Raw genomic sequence first — 19006 nt, 5'->3', positions numbered from 1 at the left:
TTCATCAGGATGTGAGCAAAACACTAGTCATTGAAAATAAGCAGATTTTCCACTTTAATAAAGTTAATAAATAATATATGGAGATATACCTATCTCACAGAGCTGGAAGGGACCCTGAAAGGTCATCGAGTCCAGCCCCCTGCCTTCACTAGCAGGACCAAGTACTGATTTTTGCCCCAGATCCCTAAATGGCCCCCTCAAGGACTGAACTCACAACCCTGAGTTTAGCAGGCCAATGCTCAAACCACTGCTATCTCTTCCCCCTAATTTCTAGAACACAGACGACTGGAAATGCTGCCTTCTGATGTGTGTGAGGGCCTCACTTAAAAGAAGAATGATGTTAAAAGAACGACTCTAAAAACAGTTATGCATTCAGTAATTGTCACTGCGTTTCTAAAGTTAGAAGAGGATTATCAATATGTTTTGGGGCATCTTTCATGGTTATAAAAGTAGAGTGCTTCTGCCATTCATCTTTTGGGTGGAGAACAGCCTGGTTTTAGGGGGAAGGAGAAATGCACATCCATGCTGGGGGTTCTGTGAGTCTCCTTTCCTCCCTTCACACCTCTCAGCCTTGAGGCTGCATAACCATTTCCATTCTTCCAATAGGGTGGACTGGACAGAACTTCCCATCAGTGTTGCTCTCCAGCTGGACTGAAGGGCTCTTCCTTCCTTTCCTCTAACTAGAGTCCAAGTATACATGTTGAAACTACAGAATCTGTGACCTCTGGGAGATTCGGAGCATGACCCAGAAGTACATTTATGAGAATACCAGGTCTATGTTACAGTTCTGGGACTTTAGGAAAAATATTGATAAGATTGAATATTTGATTGGTTCCCCCGGCATGGCATAAATAAAACTCTGTTTTGAATAAACATGCAGAGGAAGAGAAAAGAAAGAGCAGAAAAGAAAAAGAGGAGGCTGCCAAACTATGTGGGTGATTTAAAGGCAAGGAATGTTGTATGTGTCTGTGGATTACCTGTAAGATGGCAGCAGGAAGACAGGCCTCTTGTACACCTCCTCCATCACATGGATATCCTCTTCACGCTGGATGGTCACGGAGTGTGGCTCATCTTTGAAGTGTTCAATGTCATTATAGATGTAGTATGTGTTCTCACTCAACTGAGCAAAATCATGTATCTTCAGTAAACAAATGCAACAAAACCATCTTTAAAACAAACTGCTTTACTGTTTGATCCCCATTTTCAATTCCACCAACACAGCAGCACATGGGAATCGCAGCTCTTATATACAGCATGTGCTGTTTTAGACAAAGGAAACATACAACTTGACTGGACTCAACATATTGGTCACTCGAAGTTTGTTCCTGCTACACAATCTGGCACAACGGGCAGTGCCCGCTCACAAGAGGCTCAGGACTGGAACAGGAAGGAGGATGTTGCACATAAGGATTGAGGTGAATTGGTAAAAGTGTGTGCAGACCTAGAACTGAAGTAGCAGGCATGAGAGCAGCTGCAGGTCTAGGTGGAGACCCAATGGCAGAGCTGTGCAGGTGTTCGAAGGTAGAATAGCGTGAATGCTTGTGGGTCAGGACTTTGGTTTACTTGCAAAGCTGGGTGAGGGTCCAGACCAGAGATTCTTCAGGTCAGGAACAAAGTGCAATGTAAGATTCTGTGAGGTTTTAGCCTCTATTTCTTGGCCATTAAAAGTCACCAAGTAAAGCTGAGAAATGATTTTTATATGCATATGGGTTTATATATAAAATCATGGCCCCTCCCAAGGGTCACTTCCCACTGGACAGTGAAAAATTCCTCCACAATACAGTGTATCAGAATTATCAGATGGTTCCAATCAATTGTCCTCATCCTCTGCCAAACGCACACCTCAGTTCACCCCAGTCCCCAAACCCAAACCGACAGACATCCCAGGCCCCGCTATTTCATACAGTGGAACAGCTTCCTTATGGCTCCCAATCACCTCTTTCCGAATTGCAAGCTCCATGTTGTCCACTTTGACCCCTCTCTGCAGGCTGTGCAGGTTTTCATGCAAGTTCTCCTTTCCTCTTGGCGTGTAGGGCACAAAGTCATTTTCCATGCGTAGAAATAGAACAGGCTCCTCACGAACACAGAAGAAGATGCACTCCTGCAAAGACACAGGTAAATGCCAGCCAGCATCCTCCACCGCTCCAGCTTTGTGAATGGTTGATGAATGCCTAGCTGAGCTCAGCATCTAGAGGGAGGAGACTAGACTAGAGAGACTGTTATTCTGTTTTTTAAAAGCTTGTGAGGCATATAGTGGCAGACAAGATATATTAACCTAGAAAGATAGATACTGCTGTGCAATTTTTTCCCCAGTCAAGCTGGGGGAGTGAAGGTCTCAGAGTCCAACACTGGGATGGTGCAGGGAAGATGTTAAAGAGACAGGATTGTTATTTTTCATTATTTGTTTTGTGTGTTCGGAGGAACTTAAGACCTTGAGTTTTAATCCTGTCACCACATGTGCTTATGACAGCCTTAAAAAGGTGTCATGAAAATTCACTAATATTTGCATTACTTACATCCGGTGCCATGATGAGGATGATAATATTAATCATCATCAAGTATTTGTCCTGGATGAGTGAGGGGCATAAAATTTTGGAAGGCTGCCTTATTTTTGTAGGTAATTATTTCAGTCACAGCTCTTAAGGCAGAACCCTTATGACTGGTGTGAATTGCAGAAGGCAAACCTTCTCTTTCATGCCACTCTCATTGCCACGGACAGTGCTTCTCAGCTATCCATCTCAGTAAAAGGGGAATAAGAGGGATTAAAAATAAACCAGTAAGGGGCAACACCACCAGAGCATCACTCTACTTCCATCCACATCCAAGTGGGCAGAATGGCTTCTTTCAAGGCTAATGCTATTAACTGGGGTATTCCACAGGGGGACTGCAGCTAATAACTTCCACAGGAGCATTACACTTCTAGGATTCCCCATCCACCAGTGCACAGAGTGAGATTCCTAGGTCCCTCCCACTGCTGTCTGGAAGTAGTTATATCACACACCAACAGGCTTTTGTTTAAAACTAGAATTGACCAGCAATCAGCTGTTTGTATTTTGACTTAATTCATAGCTACAGTGTACTCACAACATCAGCAGCCTGTGGAGACTGTACAGTTCTTTTCACTTCATACTGTCCACAGTTACCCACAGGCCCAATATGTCAATGAAAATCAGGAGCGGCAGAACTCTAAAAGGAGCCATTACCGCCAAACAATTCAAACAGTTTAACTCACACTCTAGAGTGGCTAGGACAAGCATTGATATAACTCAGTTGAGTGTGTCCCTGCCTGTGGATGTCTGTGTAAGTGCAGTACCTGACAGTTTGTAGCTTGCCAACAGGATCACAGTGTGAGGGATAGCCCTCTGTCCCACCAACCTGGGGTGAGTGGCCCCACAATCCAGACTGCACCCCAGGGACCCTGTCACACTCCTCTCCACAAGAGCCACATTAAGAAATACAGTAGAAAACTCATAGCAATGAATTTTTTTCACTGTAGGCCAGTGGTTTTCAAACTTTTTGTATTGGTGACCCCTTTCACACAGCAAGCGCCTGAGTGCGAACCCCCCCGTTATAAATTAAAAACAAGGGGGTTTAATTTAATGGGGACTTGGAGCTGTCAGCCCTCTGGAGCTGACAGCTTGCCGCCCCCATGTAACCATCTTACGACCCCCCCGTTTGAGAACCCCTGCTCTAGGCAAAATCGTTATTCATGCTTCACAGAGCTTTTAAACCATTTGAGGATTACATTCTACTTTATTATAAACAGCTTTTCAGTGCATCTGAGTTCACTCTACAAAGGTTCAGTTGGACCTGGGAATAAATTTTGTAACTCCCATTCTCATTGATGGATGGGAGTATGTATGCACATTAAGAGGTGAATAGCTCATGTAATATGGAACATTGTAATTTTTATCACCTAGATAGTTGTGCATTTGGTTTTCTTGCACACACACACACACACACACACACACACACACACACACACACCCCTACCTTGTGCCCATCGTTCTGGAGTTTCTGCAGCACCTGCTTGAATCCATTGAGACTGGGCTGTCCCATTCCAAACACTTCGTACCCTCCTTTGGCCTGTCGGAAATTTGGAGCTCCACAACTGCCTGTAGTGTTCAAGACATCTAATTTACTGTATACATCTCTGACCATAAAATATTTCCCCTGCAAAATAAGTGGTGGAGAAAAGACAACAATTTGAGTGTGAAACAACAAGCATTTTGTATAAAACTATGCATCTACATAGAACTGAGCATATTCTAATTCAGCAGGAAGGGAGAGGGGCAAGAGATGACCAAGGAGTGTATTTCAACCACTTCACTCAAAAGAAACTCTTCCTAGACATATGTTCAATATCCCCATAGCCCCATCATCCCTGATCACAAGCACATAGCAGAATGGGAAAGCAGCAAGCAGAAACAGTGTCTTACCAGCTCATAGGGGCTGCTCATTCTAAGAAATGCAAAACAACTTCAGAATTCCCCACTTACCAAATGTGCAATGAAGAAAAATTTCTTCAGGTCTTTCCCCTGAAGGTGATTAGTTTATACACTGAAGCAGCAGGTCTGATTCCATTTCAAAGCTGAGTGAAATACCCATATGAAGCTTAGACCTAGGGTGACCAGCTGTCCCAATTTTATAGGCACAGTCCCGATTTTGGGGTCTTTTTCTTATATAGGTTCCTATTTACCCCCCCCCCCACTCCCTGTCCCGATTTTTCACATTTGCTGTCTGGTCACCCTACTTAGACCCCACATGAACACAGCCTAGAAATGAAGGTTTCCACATGTTTGTAAACATCAGCCTGCCTGCTCAGAGAGACTGCAAAGCTGCCTGGGGTGAAACAGTTCACATAACACAGTACACTAACCTCAGCTGCCTCTCTCTCTCTCCCCTTTCCTCCCCCATCCCCAAACAGCTACTTACCTCCATCCCCACAAGCACAGGGACCCCTTTCTGGGATCAAATTAGGTCATCCAAAGCCTCTAAGGAAACCTCACTCCCAGCCCCCGATAACAATGCTTGCAGGGTTTGTGAAATGAATCCTGTGGCATTTGCACAGCTGTGTTACCCTTCCCTTAGCTCATAAAATGCACAGTATAATTTTCACCTCAGGTAATATGACTTGCTTGCTCTAGATACACTGTGACAAAGCATGCTCATGGCAGAACAGGGTTAGCAGCCTTTACCTGTACAAGGTAGTGTTCCGACGTGGTCTCTGAAATCCGCCCCACTGTGTAGTTGGCCTTCAGCAGGTCGTCATGAATCTGAAATTCCTCTTTGCAGTTGTAGCTGTGAAAGCCACACGCAAAAACATACAGCATTTAAGACAAAGGCTTTTTCTCCAGTCAGCATGGGGATCATTGACCAAGAAGGTCAAGGGATTGAAGCTCAGGGACACATGCTATGAAAAAAGCCACCCGTCCCTATCCTATTCACTTGGTAAACCTCTAGTACGATATATTGTCTATAACTACAACCACTGGTTGAAATTTTATCATGTGACCAAAACTAAATTGTGTGTTATACATGGTAATCACCACCACAGATATGCTACACAGGCTGTGGGGCAGAACAGTTGCTGGCAGCACAGAGATAACTGGCAGAGGCTTCAACAAGCCAGAGCCAGGTTGCTCCTATGGGACAGGGTGGAGAAAGTGGGGTCAGGGAAAAGGATGGTTCTGAATCCTGCACCCACCAAATAGTCTGCTCATCTGGGGATGCAGGAGATGGGGTGGGGGAGGAAGAGGAACCTGGGTCTCCTGAAGGCTGTTCCCGCAGGGAAAGGAGGAGGCAGAGGGAGGCTGTAGAACTCACTGCTTCTCCCCAGGAAATTAATTGTGGGAAGGTCTGTTCTCTCAGCACAGAGAGCTGGGAAGATTGAGGGGACGAAAGGAGGAGAATCCCCAGTCTTCAACAAAACCAGTAGGGCAATGTTCCTAGAACATTAGCAGAGGAGAAACGCCGGATGGTTACATGATTTACAGAAGCACTCCAGCCTGAAGCTACTCACGTGATGACAACAGGTGCCACCTTGTTGGTGATGATGGACTTGGCTTTGTTGTTGTGGAGGCCAACCGTCTGGCAGGAATGGATGCTAAGCGAGTGGCGGTCCTCCATGGTCCCGTTGCCGTGAACGTTCTCAAACGTAGCTGCTGAGACTGTTTGCTGAGCTGTGCTGGCAGTTGTACCCATAATCCACAGGCAGCTTCATAAAACAGCCAGGAGAACAGGCAGTAGGAAAGGGAGGAGAAACAAGGAGACAAAACATTAGGGCTGATCTAAAGAGGACTTAACGCCAACCAAACATCACTGCAGAATTACCAGATCCTACACTTAAACAGGCTCAGATCTGACACTGTACAGACAAATGTTGACCATGTCTCCCCCTTTAAAGGTTATGCATAATTGGTTGGTTTTAATGCTCATAAAAGTGTGGGTAGAGCCAGAGAGAGTGTGGGCAGCTGCCTGGACAGATTCCACCTCCGTTCACACACACCACTCTGCCAATGCACCTCAGTTATATCCTTCAGCTCTCACAGCCAACACCCAGGTCACACAAACAAACATGGGGCTGGCCATCCCGCAATCCAACCCTGCTACTGCAGGACTACAGCCTCTCCTGAGCAGCAGATGCATGTCAGCCTGTGGGGACTCTGACCAGGCATCAGACAGACAACCAAAACACACACATCCCCATGTTTCATTGGTGAGTGATCCACATGAAACTGAACCCAGGAGGTTTAACTCCTCTATTCCCAATTTTCAAAACATAAAATAAAATTGCAAAAAAGTAATAATGGCCTCCAAAGAATATATGGAATTAATCTGGCATTTCAGGATATGGACACACATGGTCCCCTTGGTCATAAAAGCTAAGCTATCTTGCTGTATAAAGGTAGGCTGAACTCCCCTCTCATGGTTTAAAGTGGGGTCTCTGTCCCTCCAGTTCAAGGAATACATAAGCACGTGCCACTGCAGTCTCCCATGCTGTCCCAGCAGACCCGCTCAGCCACTGAGTTGTAGAGGGTACGTCTACACAGTGAACTGCAACCCGTGGCAGTGAATCTCAGAGCCTAGGTCAACAGGGCTTGTGTTACTGCACTAAAATATCTGTGTAGTCATGGCAGCTAGGGCTCTGAAACCCAGCTCCCCTTTCTGAAAGCCTGGGGCAGGGGTGGGCTTCAGAGCTCAAGCTCCAGCCCGAGTTGTGACATCTGCACAGCTGTTTGTAGCATGAGCTCTGCAAGCCCAAGTCAGTCAACCCAGGTTTGAAGATTCACTGCCCCAGGCTGTCACTCACTGTTTAGAAGTATATAGTGGCTTTGGGCAAAACACAGCTTCCGTGTGCCTCACTTTCTCCATCTGCTTTCCCTTTTGTACCGGGCTTTGAAAGCTACTGATGGAAGGTTATGTCTACACTGCAGTTAGATACCTGTGGCTGGCCCAGGCCAGCTGACTCGGGCTCACGGGCCTCAGGCTAAGGGGCTGTTTCATTACAGTGTAGACATTCCAGCCTGGTCTGCGGCCCAAGCTCTGGGACCTTCATGCCTTGCAGGGTCCTAGAGACCAGTCCTTTAGCTCAAGTCCCAGGAGCCCAAGTCAGTTGGCACAGGCCAGTCATGGGTGTCTAATTGCAGTGTAGACGTACTGAACGGCACTCTAAGTATTGCTGATGTCCCCACTAAAGTTCTGGAGGGGAATGAGAGATCTCCCTCACAGCAAGACCCTTTTAACTTTAGAAAAAGGGATACGACACAGAATAGGGCCTGGCCTCTTACTCAATCCTTAGTATTCAGTTCAGTTGTCCCAGCAGTCACATTGCTCCTCTTGGTTTTCACCTCATTTTTAAAAATAGTTCAAAGGAGTCGGGGGAAGGAAGGAAGGATGGGATGAACTGAGTTCACCCACCACCTGGGAGTAACACAGCAGACAAACACACATGAGCATCTTTCCAGTGATAACTAAATAGAACATGAGACTGAACTAATGGTGATGGAGGCTGGAAATTAATATGCAAGAGGAAAGTGAAAACAGTTTTTCCTAGATAGAAATACTGACCTCTCAGACTAATTTCAAGGGATATGAGGAAGCTGCAGGGAGAGCTGTACAGGATCCAAGGGACATGCTACAAAGGCTCAGATTGTATTCCAGCTGAGGAACTGGGCGGGAAGAGCAGGGACAAATGCTTCAGTCGCTCCCTGCTGGCTGTCACTGGCTCTCAGACCATAAGGGAAACATTCTAGCTCTGAAGATAGTTGTGCTTTAGCAGTGGGTCTTACAGAAAGGTTGGATGCCTATACTTTTTCCTTTTATTTTCTCATGGACAGTTACTTTTCAGTACTAGGAAGCACCGATCCTACACTGCTGCCATCAGGCAATACGCCAGCAGAACGCCTGCACCCCACCTCAACCTGGTTAAGTTATGGGAACTGTGATGGGGGAAAGAGGTGCATTTCAGATCAAATCAGCACCTTCCTGAGGTTCTCATTTGCTCCCCCTTCATATAAAACTCTTCACTCATATTGTTATGAATCTCCCTAGCTAGAAGGGGTTGTAGGGAACTCCCTTAGTCTACCTGCTAACATAGGGACATCTGGTGAGGGAAAATATGCACCTTTAAACTCCATTCTACCAAGACAACCTACCAGAGGGACATTTTGCTTTAAGATTTGGGGGAGGGAGGGCGAGGTGAACAGAATAGGACAATAACTACCAAGGATCCACTGTCATATATTCTTCAACATCTAAGTTTATGTCACTCATATCAGCCAGCAGGTGGCACCATTACATGATATGAGGCTTTCCCAGTAGCAAAAAGCACAAAGTACTCCCAGCGCCTTCTGCCTCGGAGAAGGAAGATTAGCATTATTGTTTATTTGTACAGTGCCAAACAGTGTGTTAATTACTCTACAGACAAGGTCCCTGCCCCAGACTGAAGATGCTTTAAAGAGTAAATATTAATAAATAATAATAATAAACCAGACTCCTTGTTGTTTTTATTAATAAATATTTATTTTGAACGTCCAAGTGACTTTTTTTCTAAGCCTCTCACCTCATTTCCAAGTTTGATTAAAGTTTCTGCCCTGGTTTCTTTATTTTATGTTAAGATGCCTAGCTAATATGGTAATTCTGCCTCCTAACATAAATGTTCAGGTTTTTTAAAAAACGTGACTGAGTTCACCGAATATTGATTGTGGCGGATATAAATTGAAACACCTTCCTCACCTGTAGTTAGGTAATGTTGCTTTTTTAGTAAAGACGTTTTAAGCCTCCATCTGACTTAGTTTCCCTGGAGCTAAGAACTCCATTCTGCCTCCCCAGCCCCAATCAAGCATTTATTTTCATGCCTAATACTTCAGCCAGCGTGACTTTCACTTCTGACAGTAAATAAAATGTCAGGGATATAGCAGTCTCTCATCCAAATTCAAGACAGCGGAAGTTAAAGGCAAGGAACACTATTTTCCCCTTGGTATAAGCATGATTAAAAAGTGGAAAGGCACCAGGTCCAGATAAGATCCCAACAGAGGTTCTTAAGGCAGACTTGAAAAGCACAATAGACATTTTGATGGGCATCTTACAAAAGATATGGGGGGGAAGAAGAAGAAAAAATGCTAAAGGAGTTGGAAAAGGGTCATATAATGAAAAGAAAGGAGATATCAGTCAGTTCAAAAACTAAGGGATATTCAATTGCTGTCTATCCCAAGTAAGGTTTTTACATGCATCATTCTAGACAGAATAAAGAAAGCAGTAGGTTCAAGGTTATGACAAGAACAGGTAGGGTTCAGACAGGAGAAATCATGTATAGATCAAATAACTCTACGTCTCATCACAGAACTGTTGATCGAATGGCAATCACAACTTTACATGAATTTGATAGGTTTCCAAAAAGCCTTTGATACAGTGAATAAAACAGTTTAGAACAGAAATTTGTGAACATCATTCAGAGCATCTATGAAAATATAACAAGCCAAGTAATATACAACAGTGAAGTGACTAAGCCATTCCCGGTTACTAACTGGTGTCAAACAAGTATATCTTATGTCACAGATAATCATTTTACTGATAGCAGACCTGGTAATGAGAAAGACCACGGAACAACCAAGGGGCATACAATGGACTTTCACACAGAATTTAGAAGTCCTTAACTTAGCGGATGACATGAACTTGCTATCCTATACCCACAGAGACATGCAAGCCAAAATAAATATATCCAGGCCTATGCACAATTAGTAAGGTTGAAAATCAAGACTGACTGAGAAAACTAAAACTATGAGAATTAGCACACAAGAAACGCCAATAACCCTTTCTAGGACTGACACGGAAGAGGTCAGATATTTCCCATCTTGGCAGCATTGTAAGTACAACAGGAGGAACAGACGAAGGCATTAAAGCCAGAATAGTGAAAGCCAGACATGCCTGCCTAACTCTAAAGCCAATCTAGAGAAACAAATTTTGTCCTCCAAACTGAACTTTGAATATTTAACACCATTGTAAACGTCAGTCTTAATATACGAAACACGGAGACTTATTAAGACCTTACTACCTAGACTCCATGTTTTCATAAACAACTGCCTTAGACAAATTCTCAATATCAGATGGTCAGGAAAAAAATTCACAAAAAAAGGAACTCTGGAGGAAAACAAAACAGATAGGACTGGAAATTACAGAACGAAAATGGAGAAGGCTAGGAGATACATGGAGGAAAAACCCAAACAACATAATTACGCAGGCATTGGACTGGAATCCCCAGGCCAAGATGTGATGAGGTAGATGGAAGCGCACAATAGAAGTGGAACTGAATGCTATCAAAATGACAACAAGAAGCTAAGAAAGCAGCAAGAAACTGTCAAAGATGGGAGGCAATGTTGAAGGCCCTATATTCTGCATGAAATAGAGAGAGATAAGTAAACTAAGGCATAAGCGGGTGCAGCTCCCTAGCTGTTCCAGAGAGAGTCTATATGGATTGCATTTCATGCAAACATTCCCCTCTCTGGGGTTTGCCTTTATTTATAAGCTTGTCTGTTCGTAAGGCTTCCCTATAGACTCCTCTGTCTCAAATCCTAGGTTCCTCTATTCTATAACCACTCCATCTCGCTTACATTCAGGATGGCAATAACAAGCCAAACCTTCCACAATAAATTAGCAGAAGTCAAACATTCCCTGAAGGATTTCAACACCTGCTAACAGATTGGGTCAACTGCTACCCCAGCTGCCCTGGTTACACCTGGCATTTGTGACTTTGTAGATGCTAGTGACTAAGTATTATGCAAATATAAATATGGTCTACTCTGGATACTGTGGTTAAGTAATCTGAAGTGGTCTTGGCTGCTGTTTACATGGATTTGGTGCTTAAATAACAGGTGGTGTTTTGATTGTTAACTACTTCAGATTAATTCTGGTCTCTTTGGGAAATCTTGATGTATATCTGGAGCAAACATTGTGTAACTGTTGTTTGACTTAGGGATTATTCCATTCTGCTCAAGGAATGCCAATTTTTCTTGCTCCAGCCTACATTTGGAATATGTGTGGAGTGGGAAGATGACATCCAGCTAGCTGACTGCTCGCATTCACGTGGCATTGCTCTCTTCAAGGAGGGTGGGGAGGAGGCAGATTTTTACTGGTTACGCTCCTGTTCTCATCATTAATGGAATTGCCTAGTGGCTGCTTTGCAGACTTACTGGCAGCCTCCAGGCAAGTAGTGCATATCCTCCGATTCGTCAAAGCCTGTTCAGAAGGCCTCTACTAATTCAACCCAGCCTCTCCAGCCATGCACATTCTCCTCCCCTGGACTTGCCCCACAGGCAGTCTTGACAGATTAAAGAAAATGCACAAAAGTTTAATTAGAGTTTGGTAAAATATTAGCATTTCCTTTTACCTTCCCATCATTGCTAATCACTGGGAGATTTGTGTGTACTGAAAATATAGCAGCCGTGTGCCGGCATCTCAGGCGCCTTTAAACACAGGCTCCCGTGCAGCAGTTGTATCCATGGATTGTTTCCAACACTGCTGTGGAGGTGCATCCAGCCTTCCAATGTTTGTAAAATACCACTTAGGCACGCTACAAGAAATAAATAATAATAATAATAATTATCTAGTAATGTTTCTCCACAACGTACCAAAATAAAAAAAATAAAAAAACCACCACCAAGCAACACAGCAATTAAACACAGTTAGATCCAAGCCTTGAAACAAGAAAGGAAACAATTCCAGGGACTGATCCTGCACCACTGAATCAATAGGAGTTTTGTCAAGGACTTCAGAAGGAGCAGGATCAGACCCTAAGAGGGTACAAGACAAGGAACAATCTGCAACAACAAGTTGGGATACACTGAAATGGGGTCTAGGCACGATGGAAAGCATTTACCATGCAACATTGCTTTGAACAGAAGAGTGAAACAATTACAGTAAGTTACTTGCTGCGGAATACAGGTCTGTCGCATCTTACGCGCATTTAACATGCGCGATTTCAGCTTTACGCAGTCGGCAAAAACAAAAACAAAAAAAGAGAAAATAACAATTTTAATACTGTACCTGTAGTGCGGGCGATTCCGCCCGCCATTGAACTCAATGTAATTTTGACTATACGCGGTTTTCGCTTTAGGCGCTAACCGCGGAACGGAACCCCAGCCTAAGATGAGACTCGCTTGTAAAGCTGATGTAGCTACTGAGCTGGGAGAATTATTCTGAGCAACATTGGAGGTTTAGTGGAATGGCAATGCTTCCCTTTAGTCGCCTGTAGCCCTCTCACTCGAGTCTACAGGAAAACATGCTGCTGGTGACAAGTTCCAGCTGATCCACACAGCTGGCTTCCTTCCACGCAGCAGAACCCAGACAAGACGGATGTTTGCAGTCATGCACCCAGCAGCTGGCTACTAGACAGCCACTATCATCGGGGATTTCCCTCCTTCACTATAAAAGCATCTCTGTAATTCAACCTCTATAGAAAAAATGTACCTCCTCCTCTCCCCCAAGCTCTGCTTTGGCCAAAGATTCCCCCTTGAGTTTGTGGCAAAGACTTCCCACCCCCCAACCCCCAATAGTACAAAGAATCAAATCCAGTTCAGAGCTCTCACACTGCGTCGACTTAGTGCTCTTATGAAACTCCATTTGTCCTGCTTCACAAGACCAACACTCTAAAATCCAGACAAAAGCAAACAGTTAAGCAGGGGGATCCTCCCCTGAATTGGCACCAGCTAAGAACATCTTGCATCACTTGACCCCTTTAGAACAATAAGTCGACTGTCACTGATGGGCACTGGAGGGGGCCATGCCCAGATCTTGTCAACCGAACAAAACAAAACAAAAAAGTCTGTTGTAACTGGAGGTCTCAGCATGGAAGATAGAAGAAAAGTATGAGCCAGGTTCGGGATGGTGAGGAAGTGAGATGAATTCTAGAGAACTCACACCCATCAAAAACAATACAGAAAGAACTGAACAGAGTTACAGTTTTGACTAATAACATGGCATTGCAGAAGAGATCACATCAGGAAATCCACCCTGATAGTTTACATCTTAGACGTAAAGGGAAGCTTGTCAACGTTTCAGACCCAGAAGTATACAGTAATACTCATTTGGTGTACGTAGCATCTTTAAATCGGGGATCTCCAAGCTCTTTACAAATCTCAATGAATTAACTACCTTCCAGGGTTGCAAATGGGCAAACTGAGGCAGAGAGGTGAAGTGACCTGCCTATGGTCACACAGCAATTTAGTGGCGGAGAATGGAATAGACCCCTGGACTCCTGAAGCCCAGTATCCTGCTCCAACCTCTAGTTTGAAATGTCACTCTTTCCTGTTGTATTTAACACCTTGACTTTAAAAGAAAAAAAAATCCTACAAGCAACTAGAAAAAAAATCCTACAAGCAGCTTTTTTTTTTTTTTTACTGCAGATAAACAATTCTAAGAACAAATCTGTTTGGATGCCCATGATGCTAGTATATAGCTTTATGTTAGAACTATACTATCGTAAGTCACGATGTTAAGATATTTTTCTAATTCCTGATCACTTAGAAGGAAGTAGTGATATATCAAGAGAACTTGAACACTAAGTGATCAGAAATCGTTTCTTAAAGCAAGACAACTTCCGGACCACAAAAACCTCAACTGTCTCTTCCTTCAGATGTTGAAAGAAAGAGAAGGACTGTTTGTGACTGAGGGATGAGTTCTGATGGGTCTTTTACTACATTCTGCAATCCGCCCTTATGAATTAACACAGATGTGACAAAATTATTAACTTTTTTGTTTCAACTAAGCAAGCTCTGTTTGTTTGTTTTCTTGTTTCTGAAACAATTCACCCAGAGGTGTTCAACCCCACACTCCACCCCCATCCGACCCCTTCGCCCAGAACCCCCGCCCCCACTCCACACCTTCCCACCCAGTTCCACCCCCTCCCGCAAGCACACCCCATCCCCGCTCCTCCCTCTCCTTCCCAGCGCCTCCTGCACGCCGTGAAACAGCTGATCACGGCGAGCAGGAGGTGCACTAGGGAGGGAGAGGAGTTGATCAGTGGGCCCGCCAGTGGGGGGAGAGCTTGGCTGCCAGTGGGTGCTAAGCTAAGTAAAGAGAGCAACAGGACAATATCTTTACGCTAGCAGACAAGAGTCAACAGTCCGAAGATGAATAACATTCAATACAGGAGGTTGGCTTGAGACTGAAGAAGTTTATTGTGGAGATTTCCTTTCTGGTGGCAGAGAATTTTCTGTATAGCTGTGAGCCCCAAAACAACTTACAAAACCTCTGGGAAAGGCAAGGAGAATGAGGGAAAAATCTTTTATTGGACCAACTTCTGTTGGTGAAAGAGACAAGCTTTTGTGCTACACAGAGCTCTTCTTCAGGTCTGGGAAAGGTATTCAGGCCAGGTCTACACTATAAAGTTAGGTTCCCTGAATGACCTAGTTAAGCCGACCTAACCCCCAGTGTAGACAGCACTAGGTCGATGAAGAATTCTTCCGTCGACCGCACTACTGCCTCTCAGGGAGGTGGATTAACTGTCACTCTAGAGCAGTGGTTCCCAAACTTTAACAACCTGTGAACCTCTTTCACTAAAATGTCAAGTCTCGCGAACCCCCTCCTAAAAATGAATATTTTGAGGGATTTTCTCCTTACCTGAGTATAAATTATAAAAGCAGTGATCTTGGAAATATAAAATTTGTTTTTATAGCATGCTTATTACACACTATTTATTATTCACTATTATTTATCATTACAGTATTTTTATTACATTATGAAAATGGCAACACTCTTCCAAAATCTCACTTTCGTAGCTTGTATCACTTTGAATAAGTGTTATAAGACAAGGCTCCTATATTTCATCAAGGAGTATCAGATGTGAAACAGCATGAAGGTATTTAAGAAGTCAACTCATAGACTTCCTCCTACACAAACATTCAGGTCTTGAGCAGTCCAGGAAAACAACACACATTACAACAAAGCTTAAACTTGTTCTTCATGATAATTTTAAAAACAATACTAGCTGCCTATTTAATTTTAAAAAACAGCAAAAAATATCCACTCCCTTTCCATTTCTTATAAGGAGTCTTGAAGTTTAATTCTCCTCAGTGTGATAGAGATGCTTGCTTTGATCTGCTTAGCTCTTGGAAGTCCAGGGGCTCCGGGCTGCTAGCCCCGTGCTGCCCGGGAACCCTAGGGACAGCTCTGTCCGCCCTTAGGGAATTTTTTCCCCGAGAACCCCCTGTAACATTTTGCGAATCCCAGTTTGGGAACCACTGCTCTAGAGAGTATCTATACTGAAACACTGCTGCTGCAGCATTTCTAGTGGAGACATAAGGCTAGTCTACACTGAAAACTTACATCAGCACAGTTATGTCTCTCAGGTGTGTGAAAAATCCACATCCCTTACCGATGCAGTTAAGCGAACTTACCCCCTGTATAGACAACACTAAGTCAATGGAAGAATTCTTCTATCAACCTAGCTACTGTCTCTCAGGCCATGTCTACACTACAAACTTTGATCATGGCAAGTTTACGTCAGCATTAAGCTGCCGTAATTAGTATATCGCTTGTGCGTGTGCATACTTGTCTCCTTGTGTCGGCGCTGAGCATACTCACCAAAAGTGCTTGCATCGATGCACAATGCAGTGCACCATAGTACCAGTGTGCAACCTGCCACCGGCCAGCGCCCTGTCTTTTGGGAAGTTTTGGCAATGCTTGGTGGGTCCAAAATGAGTCATGCAGGGGTGACTGGCAGCAAAAGGTCAACTTCCCAGTGTGCAACTGTCTCCATTCCATAACGTCATCTATATCCCAAATTTTTCACGCCTTTTTTAAAAATCCCATGAACCCGTATGTCCCTCCTTGCTATTCGCCATCTCTGACAGAAGCATGCAGAGCTGTGCAGGCTCCATTATTGTCATAAGCATTGCAAGCATAGGACACATTGACTCTCCAGTATTTGCAGAGCTGCAAGAATAACCAAATCAGCAGGGAACATGATGATTTCTTGGAGGGCAGATTGCTGTGGGACATAGCGAGAACCAATTCAAGGTTGCAGCTGCAGACGGTGGAGCCTGAGAAACAAGCACTGACTGGTGGCATTGCATCATAATGCAAGCTTGGGATGACAAGCTGCAGAACTTTTGGATGCACAAGGCCACATTCCTGGATCCATGTGCTGAGCTCACCGCTGATGTCCAGCGCAAAAACACCAAAATGAGAGCTGCACTGACAGTGGAGAAGTAAGTGGCAATCGCACTGTGGAAACTTGCAATGCCGGATTGCTACCACGTAGTGGGAAATGGGGGACATGGATCAGCGTTCACGTCGCACTCCCCTTCAGTATCCAGCACGGGTCAGGGAAGCTAATGATCCAACCAGTGGACCAAATTCGGTGATGAATCCTGGTCACGTGCCACCTGAGACATGTTGCATATACACTAAGAAATGGGAAATCAGTTTGGAGTTGGAAACTCCACTGTCAAGGCTGTTGTCATGCAAATGTTCAGGGCCATTAATTGCCTCCTGCTAGGCAGGACTGTGACTCCCAGCAATGTGCAGGACACAAGGGATGGATTTGCAACAATGGGGTTCCCAAACTGCGAAGTAACAGATGGCACATTTATCCCCCTTTTGGCAGCAGACCCCCTTGCCACAGACAACATCAACAGAAAGGGCTACTTTTCTATGGTTGTGGATCAAGGTGGACGCTTCACCGACATCACTGTGGGCTGGTCAGGGAAGGGGCATGATGCTCACATCTTTAAGAACACAGGACTTTTCAGAAAGCTCCAAGCAGGGACTTTTATTCCTTGACCTGTGGATCACCACTGGCAATGCTGAAATGCCAGCAGTGATCCTGGGGGACTCAGCCTACGCCTTGCTCCCCCAGCTCAGGAAGCCGAACGCTAGCCACCTGAACAGCAGCAAGGAAAGATTCAACTACCAGCTCAGCAGGTGCAGACTGACAGTTGAATGTGCTTTTGGTAGATCAAAAGGATGCTGGCATTGTTCACTCACAAGATTGGATCTCAGTGAAAAAAAAAATCCCAATGGTTATAGCTGCCTGCTGTGTCCTGTGTAATATCTGCGTAGCAACGGGGGGAAAGTTGCTGCCGGGGTGGAGGGTGGAAATGGAGCGGATGTCTGCTGAGTTTGAAGAGCCAGACACAAGGTATACGGCTCAGGGAGGTGCTGAAGGAGCACTTTAATTGTGAGCTATAGTAATGCATTGTGGTGTAACGTGCTCTGCCTGGCCCTGCTGTTTCAGGGCCTGTTAGGAATTGTGTGGTGCTTGGTGTACATGTATTAATATAACACAGTCAATGCGCCTATTAATTTTGCAGCACTTGCTGTACATTTAGGATTACTACACTGTGTGTGTCACTGATCCTATGAGTTGTGCGACACTGTACAGTAACAAGTATGTGGGTGCTTTCAGAACTGCTAGGCACCCTGCAGGATATAATGTGAACTAATAATGACAAATTATGTTTCAAATAATAGAATTTTATTCAGTAACAAACCAGTGAAAAGAAAAATCTGTGCAATTTAAAAGCAAATCTATTAATTTTAGGTTTTTAATGTAACAGAATTTATCAAAAGGCAAGAACATTCATATGTATTTTAGCTACACATACAGCTGCCATGGCTTTCACAGGTCAGTGTGTGTGACGCTGTAGTTGTCCTTAATGTCCCACGAGTGGAGTGGTAGGGGTAGGGATGTGGCCCCTGATGCCACATGGAATGCTGAGGGGGGCGTAGGGAGGTGCCGCAATGGAGTTCTCCATGGACTGCAAAGGGAGGTGAGCCTGGAATTGTTAAATCTGTACATTCACAAGAGTCTGCAGCATCTGTATTTGCTGCTAGAGAAGCCCCATTTTGTCCTGGTGCTTTTCCTCTCCACTCCTTCCTTCTCCAGGCTGTCTACAATGTTCACCCTTGAGGCCCTGTGCTCACGGTCTGATGCAGCAGTGATCCCCTTGAACACGTCACCCCGAGTCCTCTTCTTTCTCCTTCTTATCTGGCTCAGACACTCTGCGGCTGTGGAAGGGGGAACCCCTCCAGGCTGCAACAGCAACAGCTGCAGATACAATACACACAGGTACTATTGTTGTCGGTACAGTCAAAATGGCAAGTGAAACTTAAGATTCTTAACTGCCTTCCTTTGCCCCCCTAATGTTTTAAACAAGACGTGCTTATTGACACTTCTGCTTCAGAGTCCTTGTGCACGGCGCCACTCACAGCACCAGCCATGGTGAGTATGACCCATGGGGGGTGAGGGAAATGAGGAGGGAATAGCTCAGTTGCATGAAACTATGAATATAGGTCAATGGCATTGAACACTGGCACTATTTTCCACAGGTAGTGGTGATTTTAGCCGATCTCTCACTCCTGAGGGTAACGAAGGCAGAGAGAGCACAGCTGCTGCTGGCGTCCCGAAGATACCCGTGCCCGTATACTGCCTGCCTAAGTAAAGTGTCCTACTGCTGAGGAAGAAATAAGGCTGCCATCCCTAGAAACCTTTAAGAGAGGACTGCAG

At 44.6% G+C, this 19006-nt stretch overlaps 1 protein-coding gene across 1 annotated transcript in view; it reads right to left on the bottom strand.

The window, feature by feature from the left end:
- PALD1 (phosphatase domain containing paladin 1) overlaps positions 1–19006 on the bottom strand; it is a 201787-nt gene that overhangs the window by 116753 nt on the left and 66028 nt on the right. The window contains exons 2-6 of the mRNA XM_024201856.2: positions 6023–6217; positions 5199–5301; positions 3994–4173; positions 1937–2101; positions 978–1138 (exon numbers count right to left, since the gene is read on the bottom strand). Coding sequence (XP_024057624.2) covers positions 978–1138; positions 1937–2101; positions 3994–4173; positions 5199–5301; positions 6023–6217 — 804 coding nt within the window. The remainder of the gene's footprint in view (positions 1–977; positions 1139–1936; positions 2102–3993; positions 4174–5198; positions 5302–6022; positions 6218–19006) is intronic.

This window comes from Terrapene carolina, unplaced genomic scaffold (genome assembly GCF_002925995.2).
Source record: "Terrapene carolina triunguis isolate 2854851 unplaced genomic scaffold, T_m_triunguis-2.0 Scaffold95, whole genome shotgun sequence".
Taxonomy (NCBI): domain Eukaryota; kingdom Metazoa; phylum Chordata; order Testudines; family Emydidae; genus Terrapene; species Terrapene triunguis.
The sequence above is the reverse complement of the archived record's forward strand: the minus strand, read 5'-3'. Positions and strand labels throughout refer to the sequence as shown.